The 16,094-nt window shown below is 41.6% G+C and overlaps 1 protein-coding gene across 1 annotated transcript in view; it reads left to right on the top strand.

The window, feature by feature from the left end:
- The window catches only part of LOC136423329 (low-density lipoprotein receptor-related protein 6-like), an 85,783-nt gene that overhangs the window by 45,172 nt on the left and 24,517 nt on the right, over positions 1-16,094 (top strand). The window contains exons 4-8 of the mRNA XM_066411454.1: positions 12,375-12,530; positions 13,007-13,123; positions 13,769-13,919; positions 14,857-15,003; positions 15,615-15,732. Of these exons, the coding sequence (XP_066267551.1) occupies positions 12,375-12,530; positions 13,007-13,123; positions 13,769-13,919; positions 14,857-15,003; positions 15,615-15,732 (689 nt within the window). The remainder of the gene's footprint in view (positions 1-12,374; positions 12,531-13,006; positions 13,124-13,768; positions 13,920-14,856; positions 15,004-15,614; positions 15,733-16,094) is intronic.

The raw sequence follows: 16,094 nt of genomic DNA, 5'->3' as shown, positions 1-16,094 counted from the left end.
CTGAACGCATCACACCGCAGCGAAACGCACCGAATGTAGAAGTAACTATGCCACAGCAAGGCAAAAAGGCTTATAGGGAAAATGACCTTATTAAGAAATCAAATTAATGAAATAAATTGCGTAAAAGACGTCAGCAGGACAAGGGTTAAAATCAAACACTATATCTGTATCATATCAAAAAGCAATGATATGATTTTGATGATCTGTTTTATCCTGTTTTGGATAAAAGAAAAATCTTATTCTTTCTTTTCTGATCAATTCACACAGATACATGTACTGGACGGACTGGGGAAGCGATCCTAGAATTGACCGTGCTGCGATGGATGGCAGTAACCATACAACCATCATCAGTAATCTGACTGATCCAAATATGATCACTATGGACTACAAAGGTGAGTAGCTTGCTTTGAAGGAGAATGCTTTTGTCTTAGAAATTCTACGTCGATGTATCAACTGTGAACACCTGTTAGTTATTACACACGACTCCACACACGACTTATTACACACGACTCCACACACAATACACATTCACAATGCACAAAACACACACATGCATACATGCATACACATGCACACAGACACAAACATACATACACACACACACATTCGCACACATGCATATGCATACACACACAAAAATGCAGACACAAACACATACACACACATTCACTAACACGATCGTGCAAACACAAATTCATACACACACACATACACACACACACACACACACACACACACACACACACACATCCATAGTTACATAAACACACACACACACACACACACATCCATAGTTACATAAACACACACACAGACATACACACACACACACACACACATCCATACATACATAAACACACACACACACAGACACACACACACATTTGCACACAGTTGCACACGCGCATATGCACTCAGACACACACAAACACACAGACACACAGACATATACACTGATAGACATAAAGACACACACATGCACACAAGCACATACAACCCAAACACCCCCTCCACTCACACACGCACAAACAAACACACGCACACACGTACACACACATGTATATACACACACACATGGTTCAAAGATATTCATTATTTCGTCTTGCTCACACAAACCATGTTCATTCAGGGAACCGGCTATACTTCTGTGATGGTGGGGCGCACAGCATCTTTAGTTCCGACCTGCTCGGCAATGGCATGCGGCGACTGCTGTATTTACCTTCAGATTATCTGTTTGGCATCGCGATAGACGATAACAACATCTACTGGTCATCATGGACAACTAAGCATGTTGGCGTGTAAGACCAGTCGTTTCCCTTCTTTTATGTCAAGAGGCTCTTTAGTCTACTTTAGTTTCTAGATGTACTGGACAAACTTGAATGCAACAGTGTAATCGTTGGTACATTCAAAAATTTCGTGTGGCATCGTGTGGCGCAATCGATAGGGTGTTTCGCCCAGAACCGATAGGTCCCGGGTTCGAAACCACTGCTATGCCCCGATGTTGTGCCCTTGGGAAAGGCACTTAACACGAATTTCCTCACTCCACCCAGGTGTGAATGGGTACCTGACTTTGGTTGGGGAATGTCGTATTGAGGTCACCTGCTGGCGCCGAATGTCAGCCGCCCAGACCCTTGCGACAGTTCCACAAAGTGCAAATATGTATCTTGTGTATCATGTGATTGTAAACCCTGCAACAATTCAGCACTGGCTGCCATTGCACGGGTAATTTTGGACCAATAAACCATTATTATTGTTATTATTATCTTCTTTATTACCTTCACCAGAAGGTTATATTTGATATTTGGCTGTGGGGTGTAAACATCAGAACTCAAGAAGCTGAGGCTGGATGTTCATGAGTTTTGGTAGGTGGGTATGCAGGTATCAGGGAGACGAAGGTCAACTTCAACAATGGGCTTCCTACTTTACTGCAGCGAATTTTGTATTGTGTGCATGTCGGTTAATTTGTGAGCAGCATAACTCCAGAGGGTGAGGATGGATAGTCATGATATTTGGTAGGTGGGTAGGGGTCGGGAAAACGAAGGTCAAGTGCGATAATAGGTTTCCAATCGGTTATATATGGTACTGCAGCAGAACTTCAAAGTTTGAGATGTGGTTTTCTGGATGGGCTATCATCGTGAGTTTTAAGTGAGGGATAGCTCTTGGGGCAAGGAGTAAGTGGTGTAAGTTCGGGCCCCCTATCGACTTATATTTAAAACATTTCATGAGGATAAAAATTTACAGGTTATTCTGGTTCCTACTTACAGGTTGTCTAGATCAAACATGCAGCGGAGTTCCCTTGTCGATGGTCTGTCAAATCCTAACGACATCTACGTGTCCATGGCAACACCTACTGACGTCACCAATGGTAATGACATACATGATGTGCCCTTTGAATTATTTCGATTCTGTACACAAAGCAGCTAATTGTAGCCAAGAAGGTTGCTTCCAGTCCCCAAATTCCAGGATACCGTTTTCTAAACGTATGGAAATTGGGTGCCATAATAACAAAGTAAAATGTTATAGGTTGCTCCTTTTTTTTGTTAAAAAACTTTTTTTTTTTGGTAGCGTGCTCCACGTCCAATGGAGGTTGTCAACATCTGTGCCTCACTAATCCAGAAGGAACGACGTGCGCCTGCCGGTCATCTTGGGAACTGCAAGAAGATGGAACATCCTGCATTCCACCAAGTATGTCAGACTTTACACACAGAATGAATCTCCTATATAGTGATTGTAGCTCACATATATAGTCTATGTCCTACTGAGCCAAGATAGTCTTATTTTGTGACATCTAGCAGCGTTGTGAATGAGCTTGTCTTGTGCTTTCGTTTCACAAAACAAGTCTCATTTATGAATATCATTTAGCATGCTTAAACATCCAATTATTTACAGTGATCAAGCTCAACTTAGTCTACTCTCCAAGCAGAGCTAGGGTTTCGGCTGGTTTTTAACGTGTTTTTAGGAGTTTTTGTCATGCCTTCTACTTTGTCATCGTTTTTGTTGTGTCGCAAACCCAAGCTCTGCAGGCAGACGGAAGCTTCAATGCCTAATAAACCTAATCACTCCAACACATAACAAGCGTTTCACAAGTTAGTGCGAAGCCACGCGCCACAGAATTTCCGGCCCAGTCTCACCATGGACATAATCCTCGGTCTATCGGTCGTGGCATTAATTTTCATGCCATGTTCTTACGCTTCCCCTACTCCTTGGCTAACTGCAATTACTTTCGTATGAAAATAATAGCTCAACGTGCAACCAAAGACATCTGGAGTTTACAAAGTCTCCACGATACTCAACTACGATCCAGGCCATTTGGGCCGTCGTACCAGAAGACGATGTACAGCCCGAAATAGCCATAGATTCTCTCATTTTTAATCCCCACTGCGGAAATGCCATGCTGTAGTGGGAGGATATCGTTGAATCTCAAAAAGTCTCTAAACTACTACCCACAAATAACGTTACATACAAAACCGAATCAGGACGCCATGTTGGAAAGTCGCTTCATGTCCGTCAGCAAATGACTTGCCTATCGTGACCGCACTTCATTTTACACCATTCAAAAACCATCAAAGAACAAAGCACACAAAAATTTGTACAATCCTCTGGTGTCGTGGGGATTTTTTAGTCTCTGTTGGTAGCACTCCGTCGCCAATTTCGCTGGTGTTGTTGAAAAGTTCCGTCCAATCTGAACACAGCGAGCGGCGGCATTGGTAACCGCATGTAACGTAAACAAGGCAGGCACGTGTTCCCATTCATGATCCATTTAACGATGCCTGAGATAATGATAATAATAATTACTAGTAATGCAGTTCAAGTTAATACGTAATACATATTTATTTTATATGTCTTGTTCATGCATCATTGTATTTTTCTTGTGAGGTTTCCAATGGAAATGTACGTTATGATGCTATCAATGATCATGCCGGCGTGAGATCGTGGACACCAGCCTGTCGCATGAATAGGGCAGTCAGTGGGGGACCGGCGCGGCCTGGTGAATGCCGCTCTACATTTGCCGGATGTGTGATAATCCGGGGCAGTAAAATTGTTACCACTAATGATTATCTAATGGTTCTCGGGGAGGAGTACTGTCACCTTTTTTTTAATGGAAGTAAATAGGTTTGCCCCGCCCCGAGGTCAGTGCCTGCAGAGCTTGGGTTTGCGACACAACAAAAACGATGACAAAGTAGAAGGCATGACAAAAACTCCTAAAAACACGTTAAAAACCAGCCGAAACCCTAGCTCTGCTTGGAGAGTAAACTTAGTCCATACTTGAAATGTGCGTGCCAGTGGTAATAAATACTGTAAATAACAGTGAGAAGATTATTATTGGAATGAGCAGAGCACTTTGGACTAATGCTTCTGACTGTTTACAGCTTAAAGGTACATATCCAATATTTTGTGTAACACTTCTTTGTTACACAACAGATCATAATGACCCCCAGCGGGGGTCTTCACGCTTCGTTGAAAATGAAAAAAAATCTCAGGATTTATTCTGAAAATCTCAAGATTTTGTGACGAATCTTGAGAAATTATGAGACAATCTTGAGATTTTATCAGACAATCTTGAGATTTTATGAGACAATCTTGAGATTTTATGATACAATCTTGAGATCTTTGAAAAGTTCTTAAGACTTCTCCAGGATGTTTTCAAAGATCTCAAGATTGTCTCATAATATCTCAAGATTGTCTCATAAAATCTCAAGATTCATAACAAAATGTTGAGATTTTCAGAATAAATCCTGAGATTTTTTGTCATTTTCGACGAAGCGTGAAGACCCCCGCTGGGGGTCATTATGATCCGTTGTGTATCAGCAAAGTATTTCACAAAATATTGGATATGTACCTTTAAGCTGTAAACGGTCAGAAGCATTAGTCCAAAGTGCTCTGCTCATTCCAATAATAATCTGCTCACTGTTAAATGTGTTAAAGTTCGCATGCTTTTAATTTCGCGGTATGGAGGAAACGGAGTGTTTGTGGTAGTTTTAAGTTCGCATTTGAGAAAAATAGTAGACAAGGGGATAGGAGGGCAAAGAATTTCGTGACTGTTTTAAGTTCGCGGCGAATACCGCATACATAAAACCACCGTGACAATTTCTGCATTTACTGTAATCAACCCCTTTGTCGGAGATGACATATTCACAACCAGCCAACCAGCTCAATTCTACTAGCATTAGTCATGTGTGCTCTTTAGATTTAGTTCCTGTGTACTGTTTCCGTTTAACATGCAACGTGTCTAGTCATATGATATACGTAATTCACTATACACAATGCTATCGTCGTATTTACCAGGATTTATAATATAATTATCTCAATGGACTTAGATAGCAAATTTCAGTGCATAATGACATGTGACATGCATAGTATACATTGGAAAATATATTAAAGAATGTCTAGACCATAGAAACTCCTCCAATGATGGTAAAATCCCATTGTCATCCCATACTACTACACCATATTGTATTAGATAGATTGATTAGCCTAGAGAACTTTATCTATGTATCAGTGGATGACATACTTTATACCTTGTCCAATTGTTGTGTAATTAAGTTATTATTATCATTATTTATCGTCTGTTTTCTAGGGATTGTATCTCCGAGCTACCTGTGGTTGGATTACGATCCCGTTGACACTGTGACGTCAGTAAAAATGACTGCCGGAAACGGAAGTGTCATCCGAGAGTCACACGGCCAAAGCCTTCCTTTCCCCGTCGTGACGCTCTTCACCTCTGCGGCACCCTCCAGAATAGAGGCGATCGACTACGACTTCCAGCGCAATGTAATCTTCTGGGCGGACACCGGTCTGAGGGAAATACACACGGTACGGTATTTGCACTCGAGATTGTCAGACCAAGGATAGAATTCCCTTGGTCAGACAAAAGCATGAGATATACTGTAGACCTCACACTATCTTGACACTAAAAATATTTTTTTCAGGAAGAAATATTTTCATTTTTGTATTTCACTACACTCCTGCTACCTCCTAATCTAGCTTTTAAAAGCTATGGAACTAACGGTAGCATCTTAAAAAAACGGTCCCATATATTTGAAAAGAAGGTACCGAGTTTAAAACCCCTCAACTCAATGCTCTCGCTAGATCTCTTCCTAGGGAAGGAAGATTATCAATCTCCATTGGTTGTCTATCAGCACTCTAAATGTGTACACCCGATAAGTTCGTCCAATTTCCGTGTACGCATGCGCGGCGAAAGGATTTTGGAGTAATATGTCAAAGGTGAAGGCCCATGTCTTATAAACAGCCCTTGTCTGGATTTGCTTAACGATTTCCAGACGTGTTTGGTTTATGTCTCAAGGGCTTGAATCATCTTTGACATTAGTTAGAATTTAAAATCCTCCCACACCAAAAGGTGTATAGGGCGGCGCCCATCTCCGTATTATAGCCCTGGGCCACACTGTGGTGCCATCACTGCAGCAGGGGGCTAGTCCACTGGCAGTGGAGTGTGTTTAACTTCCATACTGTTTCAGAAGTATGTACCATTTTTTAAAAAGTCTTTGGCATGACTCAATGCACCTTTGGCATCACTGCAGCAGGGGGCTAGTCCACTGGCAGTGGAGTGTGTTTAACTTCCATACTGTTTCAGAAGTATGTACCATTTTTTAAAAAGTCTTTGGCATGACTCAATGCACCTCTTGTCCAGACGTGTCCTACCCGGGCGCGAATTCAGGCCTTCTAGCTCCTCATAATTTGAACCAGATGTGGTAAGTGACAGAAGAGCAGACCACTACACCGCAGGACACCCCCACCTTTGACATATTACCCACAATTCTTGTCGCCACGCATGCGTACTCGGAAGTGTGAACGAGCTTATCACTTGTACACTGACCCGTTTTATACTTTTCTGTTGGATCTGCAGGTAGAACTACAAGATGGGAGAATACAGTCATTCTCCACTCTCCTGGAGGGCATCTCGTCCGGAGTGGAAGGCATGGCGGTCGACTGGCTGAACCAGAACCTGTATTACACAGACAGCTTCTTCAACTGGATCGCGCTCGTCAACTACAAAGACAAGCCGCCACGGCATCACGTGATTGTACACAAAGGAGTGGACAGGCCACGTGGCATCGCTGTTCATCCAAATGCAGGGTGAGTGTACTATTTCCCCAATGATAATGATTTAAAAAAAATCGATTGCACAGGGAACAAGTATCCTATTAAACCATTTCCGCCTTATACCTACCTTGGTAGGCTGCCACTATCTAATCAATATTCATATAACTGCGGACACAGGACACACACCAATACAATTTTACAGCTGGTTATTTATATTACACTGAACGACATGCACGCCTAGCCTTTCCACATTTAGCAGAAAGCGTTTTTAATCTTAGCCTATCTTATGATTATGTCCCTATTGTACTTGGTGGCAACGAGTTACATAGTACGAAAACTCTAGAGAAAAATGTTACAATAGATTTCACACTGCCCTGGCAATTATAAATAAAAGAACCCACCACGCTTAACGAAAAGAGTAGGGATCATTCAAGGGGCAAGAGGATCGCCATTTTGAGGTCTGCTCTCGCGAGAGCATGACCAAACGGGAACGCACGAGATTTGGAAAGTTACATTTTACGATAGCTCTAGAGAAAAACGAATATTACTCTGCATTGGAACTCACCCTGTTAGATGAATATTTTATGATGCTCTACATGTGTTTTTTTGTCAAGATACTTCTTCTGGAGTGACTGGAGTGGTGAGAACCCAAGGATAGAGCGGGCAGTGCTGTCAGGGGAGAATCGGACGACATTAGTAAAGGACAACATTGTTTATCCTAGTGGTCTTGTGATAGATGGAAACAGGTGGGGATTGTACTGAATTTGTTATTCTTTCCGGTGGATATTGGCTAAAAAAAAGAGAGTCTCTGTATTTTGCTTTATGTCACACCTTGGCCTTATACGGGTGTTCCGGACCGTGTGATAACTATCTGTATCACATCAGGTTCTAGAGTTGTATCACACGGGCTTCCAGAGAATATTTCGAATGCATTTCGAGCGCACCGGTTGCGCCGCCGTCGAACACCGGATTCGCAGGTTGGAATCAATGTTGTTATAGTTTTGTGTTCGAGGACACAAAACTCCCTCAACTTTTGGCGCATTCCGCATTGACATGTGTGTTTTCTCGGGTGTGTATGACATTAAATAAAATACAACGCGGGGTATTCCATTTCACCCGAGGTACCAGCCCGACCGCGGGTAGGAACGCCCGAAGGCCGTACCCGCGGTCGTTCTAGATCCTCGGGTGATAAGGAATACCCCGTGTTGTATTTTATATTTACCAAACGTTTGCTTTTGTGGTAATGAAGCAGTTTTTTTCGAGGTTCAAATGAGCAACAAAAAGGAGGATGAAATTTGTATTATATCTAGTATGTCTTTGTCACCATTCTGATCCTTCTTGTGTGCTTGCAGGTTGTTCTGGGCCGACACCTTTCTTGACACCATACAATCGTGCGACCTAAATGGCAACAACAGGGCAACGTTTTATAGATTTATAGGATCACATTTCTACGACATCACATTTGATGGGGTAAGAGTGCCATTGCGTCATAGTTTTTTGTAAAGCTTCAGGAGCTAGCCTGATTGTGTTTTATACGTCTGGTTGCAAACAATTCCAACAATTTTTACAAAAATTGTATACTGTTTCCGCGCATGATCTGTGGACACCATAGCTCGGAAAGCTAGCATTTAGGCTATATATATGTCACCAGCGGGACATTCAGAGGTACACCCTTAACAAGGAGGTTAACCTCCTTGCCTGGCCTGGAAGTAGGTCCCTCAGAAAATGCGTCCCAGATTTTGGACAGTGGGTGTAACAAAGGGCTCACAGATTGGATATAGCATGAAACTGCAACAGCCTTGCTGGTTTAAAGATGCTTTTAAAAGCATAATAAGAGTACTACGTTAATTCTTTTTTGCATAATAAGATCGCAGATATCTTCGCCATGACAATAATTTTCTTTGCCAAGCGTGTTTTTGCTTTTATCCTATGATTTATCATCATTATCATCATCTATAGGCCTGTATCTGCTGGCACCAAACGATAAGTGCATAATTCACTTCATATTGCCCTATCAAGCATCATTTTTCCATGCAGTGTCACAAAAAAGGACATAAGGACCTGTAACGTAAGGAACACTTCTAGAAAGCAGAAGTCGATGCTAACTCATATAAGAACAAGATATGTCGATTCGGATAACAGACACAGTAATAAAAGCTTGTATACACCTTTTCCTTTGAATTGTAAAGGCAATCAAAGCAATATTTAATCAATCAATCAATCAACCGTAGGCTTCAGGGCAGATGCATGGCGGCTGCAGACATCTCCCTCCAGGATGTTCTGTTTTCGGCCAATATTAGTGTCTAAAATTGGGGACAAAAATAATGCTGAAATACCTTTATGGTAGTGACCTTTACCAACACTGTTTAGCCACCGTGGTTTAGCACATTTGCGTAGTAACTTCATACTTCGAGCATTTCAAACCACGCCAAAACGTGCCGTATAATGATCACCTTAGTTTCACGAGCCTACAAAAACTCCGGCGACGATTTTCAGTGAGCTCTCACATCACAACGACAGCGTATTTATGCATTATGAACGTCACTATACATTGTGATAATAGTATTTGAACTAATCATGTGTACAGATGATTGACTATAGACTTTCAAAATTAGGGCCCTAATATTGCTTGGGCTTCCTTTAACATTACTTATCATTCTGTTCTGTGAACAATTTCACAGGAGGAGATCATGGCAAGTGACTGGTCTGACCACACAATCAACTTCATCAGGAGTGGGGCCGGTATTCTCGCCTATAGGGGTGATGGTTATGTGTATGGCGTTGAGTTTTTCGACCAGAGCCGGCAGCCACCAGGTCAAAGTAAGTCTTGATGTGGATAATGTTCCATTGTTGCGCATAATGCATCGGTCCCATTTCCATTCCGAGGCCCGACCGGGCAGCTTGTGGGATCGGGAACGAATAATATGATATCAAAGACAACAAAAGACTCAAAAACGTAAAACAATTACTCCTCAGTCAGTTCAGTTCTTCCTATTTTGAGAGGTGACACAAGTGTTTCCACAAGTTCCTGTCGCAGATGACAGATGTGCGACACATAAACATGTATTTCGTATTTTCTTGAAATACATTTTTTTTTCGTTTTTGCATACGGGCCCTGGATTGGAAATGGGACCGAAGCATTACCAATAGCACGCCAGTTTAGGCCATGTTAATTTGATTATATAGATGGCATCCTTCTGGGAACCACAAAACTGCTGCAACCGTGCAAATAAAAACAAAATTTGGCAAAATAAAGTCGCCTTTATTATGAAATCTAAATGGTCAGGAAGGATAAGCAAAACTTAACACACAGAGTATGGTATACCCAATGATGAATTTTTCATTTTTGTTCCTTTACAAATTTTTCTTTGATTTCAAATTGAGTTGTCTTTCTACGATATTAGTATCCGTTTTCCGAAACATTTTTTTTTGCAGTTTATAACATACATTTTCTCATTCTGTAGCTGCTTTGCATGATTCACAGTATAGATGTGATTTTTTTTTTAATTTTTGTTTGAAGAGGAACAAAAATTGATGCGCGCGTGGATGCCAGTGCAGTAAATTTATACGCTTCTTATTACCAAATTTATTTGAATGGTCAGTTTCATGGTCTCTGATCCAAACACACACACCGGGATCATAAAAAAAGACAGATATTGCGTAAAACTTGCTACGTATTCATTTCCACCTGAGTCGACGTGTGAAATGAAAAAGGGTGGAAAGGGTCTTTCGTAAGGGAACAACATAGGGGCATGCTATGGATTCTAACCCAGAACCTCTAGATTATAAGTCAAATACATGTATATTGATCTATAGTGTGAGTATGGAATCCATACGCAGCTATCAGTTATGACGGTTCTGATGTTTATATGATATCAGAAAAGAAACTGAACAAACCCGGTATGGTTTCCATTATGATAGTTTTGCGTTGGTCCCGTTGTATCCTAAGTAATTTCAGATCATGGCTTTTTCCAACTTTGCAAAGCAAGAGAGCAGCGTTAGAACATGGTTGTACGTGGTGATAGACTAGTTTCAATGCATACATTTCGATAAGCCCATTCACGGTTGCGACTACGCATGTGCAGTGTCAAAGGTGAAGGCCCCTGGCTTGTAAACAGTTCTCGTCTGGATAGTCTAGATTTGCATAACAATGCCCCGACGGGTTTTGTTTACGTCTGGGGCCTTTACCTTTGACACTGCACATGCGTAGTCGCAACTGTGAATGGGCTCATTTAAATGTACTTTTGATGTCGTATTTTCATCGTCCAGCGGAGTGCCAGGTAAACAATGGCGGCTGCAGCCACACCTGTGTGGGGGACCCAAACGGACACAGGTGTCTGTGTTTGTCCAACTTCCACCTAGCGGAGGACAACCGCACCTGCACTGGAAGTAGGGGAATCATTTTACTTTCGCAATCACTACGTATAGATGTTTAGATGTATATATGAATTTCCGGTTACACATGGCCGAATATAGTCTCCCGAACATCTCCCAACCATTGTTGGGAGTAGTTTGGGAGCTAGCTATAGGTCGGCTATGGTTAGCTGGTGTTCGGCGCAGTTGGCTGGTATTCGGCCGCGCCAGCCGATTGTTTTGAAATTTTGAAGAAAAAAAATCAACTCTGAACGGGAGGACTGGAACGGGTTGGCTAGTGGTTGGTAGTAGGTCAGTAGTGGTCAGCGTGCGGTTGGGAGTCAAATTTGTATCGTCATCTAAAACTGACCAGACTGCTCCAGATCTACAACCAACCTGGTTTTGCTGGTGGTCGGGAGCCATGTTCGGCTATGTGTAACCGAGGCTTTTCCAACAAATGACAGAATGTGCAATGCCATGCCCCGTCTCTAATCATGTATTGACAACGCAACTCTTTGGAATTTACAACCAGAAGGATTCCTTTTCTAGTGACACATAGTTGGCGATTCAGCTATAGCTTGATTTCTTCATTACCCATGTGTTTTTGAATTTTTCCTATTAATCGGAGAAGCTAGAATCGGCAAGCAGGTCGCTTTTCATTGAGGTCATAAGGGAAGAGTAAGATATAATAGAGATACACAGTCATTTGAGTCCTAATATCTCTATAATCATATGTCATTATAACTCATAACTCTATCAACATAATTATTACATAATTTTGTGTGCAGTATTCATTTGAGCATAATTATATGTGAACAACGCAATTGAGCAACTCATGGTACTTTTAAAACCCACCAAGTTGGCATATGTGGGCATATGATAACCATAGCGGACTTGCCTAACAATTCGGATGAAATTGTCTGATGCATTTTTGTTCTCGCGGAATTTGTTTGTCATAGATGAGCATGTCTTCTCGAAGGCTCTTTTGGTTGCAAACAGTCAAGGCGTTCTTCAGTTGCCGCACAACTTCCTTGAACTGCCTGAAGCCGGCGACTGGGCAGAGTCGTACATCTCGCGACATGGCACAGCCTTCGCTATGGACTTCGACTACGCAGGTGTGTTCTTTAAACACTGCTCTGTGACACCCTCCTCAGCAGGCCCAACTCGCTCGGTATGTTGCCTCCAGCATCCGCCCTGCTATTCCAAGCCGGTATTCTGGCTTCTGGCGACGTCACCACCGAAAGAGCTTTCAGCAAAATCAGAGGCTTTGCACAATCTTATCTTGTTCAAAACCGCAAAGGTCGCCGGGAAGCTATCAGACAATCAGGTTACGCTTACATCGCTACTTTGGGTTCAGAACAAAATAACGACTGTTCGTGCCAAATAAGGCTAGCTTATTAATTATTCATGAGCAACTGGTCGCAAGAAGCCAGAATACCGGCTTGGAATAGCAGGGCCGATTCGGGAGGTAGCGTAAAGAGCGAGTCGGGCCTGTTGAGGAGGGTGCTATACAATACTTTTGTCCATTCTTTACTGGCTGGTAGACTTAAAATATACAATTCATTTAACCCTACAACCAACCATCCTATAGGAAAGATGATATTCTTCACACAAGAAGAAGAAGATGGGACAGAACACATCAGAAGGATCTCAATTATCGGTGAACGCAGTTCGACGCTAATTTTCCAAAACGGACAAGGAATCGAAGGTAAAACTTTTATGTTCATCCAAAGCTATTGTTTTTTTTTGTTTTTTTGCTTCCACCTATGTAAAAATAAACATTTGCATATAATATTCACAACAATGTCACAGAGGCTATTGTCGTTTTGATGCTAACGTCCGATGTAGTTTTGTTCCGATATTTTGGGGCAAAAGTATGGGAGGATCTTCATTTAATCAGGATACAAGACTCTATGTCATGCTACTTTCACCATTGCAAACAAGGACCCTGCCGGGTATACTAGCTTACCGGCCGTTTTTACCACTTTCGGGAGTGACCGCTACGTGGCCCCGTGGGACACCCTGCGGCTACCTTGTTTTTTTGTTGTTTTTTTTTGGTGTGTTTTTGCACTTCCAGGCGTAACCCTTATGTGGCCTTGTGGGGCATCATGTGCATTCCGGTCTGTTTTTTTGCACGACGGGCCCCCCAGATTTTTTTAGAGCTCAGAGTTAAAATCAAACCAGGACCCAACGACAAAAAAAGCTGTAAGCGGTAAAACCCCGACAGGAATACCCACCTCCCCATGTCCGGCATTCATCGGGAAAGATTTGTGGTTTCAAAACCCGGCTTGGGCTACACCCCCTACGGGCAACGGTGCAAATGTGACCGTTGTATTTTACATTCCATGCCTAGGCATTGCTGTTGACTGGGTGGCGTCCAACCTGTACTGGACGGAGCGCGGACTTGGACGGATCCACGTGTCCAAGCTAGACGGGTCACTGCGTAAGGTTCTGATATCCGGTCTGGACCAACCGAGTGGCATTGCAGTACATCCTGGACGTTCGTAAGTTTCTTACCCTTAATTTGAATCGCTTGTATTTTTGTTGTTTTCAAACGATGATACTGTTATTGTGATGCTCGCTTGAGGCTGCCAGCTTATGTATTTTCACAAAACAAATACTCATCTTTTCTGTAACGTAACGTAACGTAACCTTACCAGTTATCGTACAATCTATTAAAAACTTATCAATCTTCAAAATGTTTAATCCGGATCCATAGGAAGAAATATCAGCTCTTCGAAAAAGAAAATGCATAGGTCTAGTCTGTAAGTTTTTCTCCGCTTGTTTAAAGCCGTGCGATCATGTTTTTATAATGAGGTGTATGATGAAGAATTGTGCTAGGGTTGCCCATTATCATCCACTTCAGTCTTTTTCCTTATAACGCTATACCTGAAAAACATAGACTAGAAAAAAGTGCACATTAACTGTCCAAAGTAGTCTGCAGACAAATGATGGTAAAGTCATTATTTTTATCCTGCCGCTTGCTTGACGCGATGAAAGAAAACAATGCTGTGCCGTGAATTTCACCGACATGCGCGTCACGTAGGGTTCACGTGATAAACGCATATGGCCATGGTGTTTTGCCGTGCAAAAATGTACCAACGGTGCGGGGGTCTCTTGGTTGTATTAAACCTTCCTAAAACTAGTAAGAGTTTTCAACATCGAATCTCCATGGATAGTTTGAATATCAAAGAAAGGCATAACGTCGGCTACTTTTAACAGATATTAGCTATCATATAAGTTTGAAAAACCTAATCCATTGTTTTGTATAAAGAAGAGTTATGACTAAGGGTCAAACTTATGACGTTATTTACTGCTCATGAGAACTAGCTTTGGCAAAATACATCTCGGGACATGGCCCAAACTGGACGATAACTGGTAGTGCACGATAACTGGTCATGTTACGTTAGCTAAATGATATTTTTTATTACATTGCTTTAGGTACCTATTCTGGACCGAGGTTGGTGATGATCCAAAGATTCTCCGGGCATCTCCCGATGGTAGCAACAAAGTTCCTCTCGTCAGCTCTCAAACAGAAGATCTGATAGGCAAGCCCACCGCTCTGGCCATTGATTACTTACGGAATAGGTATGTTTATGTTATGCAATTTCTTTGGTTGTAGATCAGTTTGTAATTCGCACATCGTTTTTGTTGCTTCTCGAAACCTTGTTTTGTGATTTTGTAACCTTGCTTGAATTTTATATAAACAAATTTGTTTGGGGTTTTCCCCCAGGGTTCTTTGAAAACCACCTGCTGGCAACAAGATTTCCCCTGGTGAAATAAAAATAAACAAACAAACAAACAAATACATGTACACCCTATATGTTGTAATGTATGGCACATTTTTACTGCCTAAGTAATATTGATGAGTAATGTTCTAATTTACAGAATTTGAATACATTGATTTCCATTGTTTTCGCTTTCTATCATTACTAAATTAAGCTGTCACGGTGTGTGTCTGTTCATATATATATCAACAAATTTCTTAGAAATGAAATTCTAGAAAATACCCTCTCATTCAATGACAACGTTCTAACAGCTGGACAGGGTAATGACATATTAATGGATCCTAAATTGTGGATGTATATGGGAAAATAACGACCATTGAATGTAGCATTCTGATTGGTCAACGACATCTGGCTATATGATAATTCAAAAAAATGAAACTAGCTAACCGTTTTCTGTCTGCTATGTTGCAGGCTATACTGGGTGACAAGTGATCCTGGGAACGTGCAGTCCTGTAACCTAAACGGTGGCGATGTGCAGACCTTATGGTCATCGACTACTGCGAATCTGTTCGGTGTAGCCATATACAAGGTACCATGGTCTTCCTGTTGTTTCTTTATCAAAAAGCCGTTCTCACTTTTATAATAATAGCCTTTTTTCTATTGAAATACCTTTCAATATTGCACAAAGACAAACGTATACTTATAGAAGAGGGAAAAAACAAGTAAACGGTAGATGTAGTGGTAGCATGGCTTTAGTTGTCTTATTTCTCAAATGATTATCAACACCCTCCAGTTTAATTCCGGACTTCCAGTTTAATTCCGGACTGACCTCCCATATCTCAGCAACTTTACATCTACTTGGGCTAATATTGTAAACTATATGTAAAAATGATGTAAGAAATACGTAACCGCCATCAATGACCCCCTGGGGTTTATTGTTATCGCAATATT

Source organism: Branchiostoma lanceolatum, chromosome 17 (genome assembly GCF_035083965.1).
Source record: "Branchiostoma lanceolatum isolate klBraLanc5 chromosome 17, klBraLanc5.hap2, whole genome shotgun sequence".
In the NCBI taxonomy this organism is placed as follows: Eukaryota; Metazoa; Chordata; class Leptocardii; order Amphioxiformes; family Branchiostomatidae; genus Branchiostoma; species Branchiostoma lanceolatum.
The sequence above is the reverse complement of the archived record's forward strand: the minus strand, read 5'-3'. Positions and strand labels throughout refer to the sequence as shown.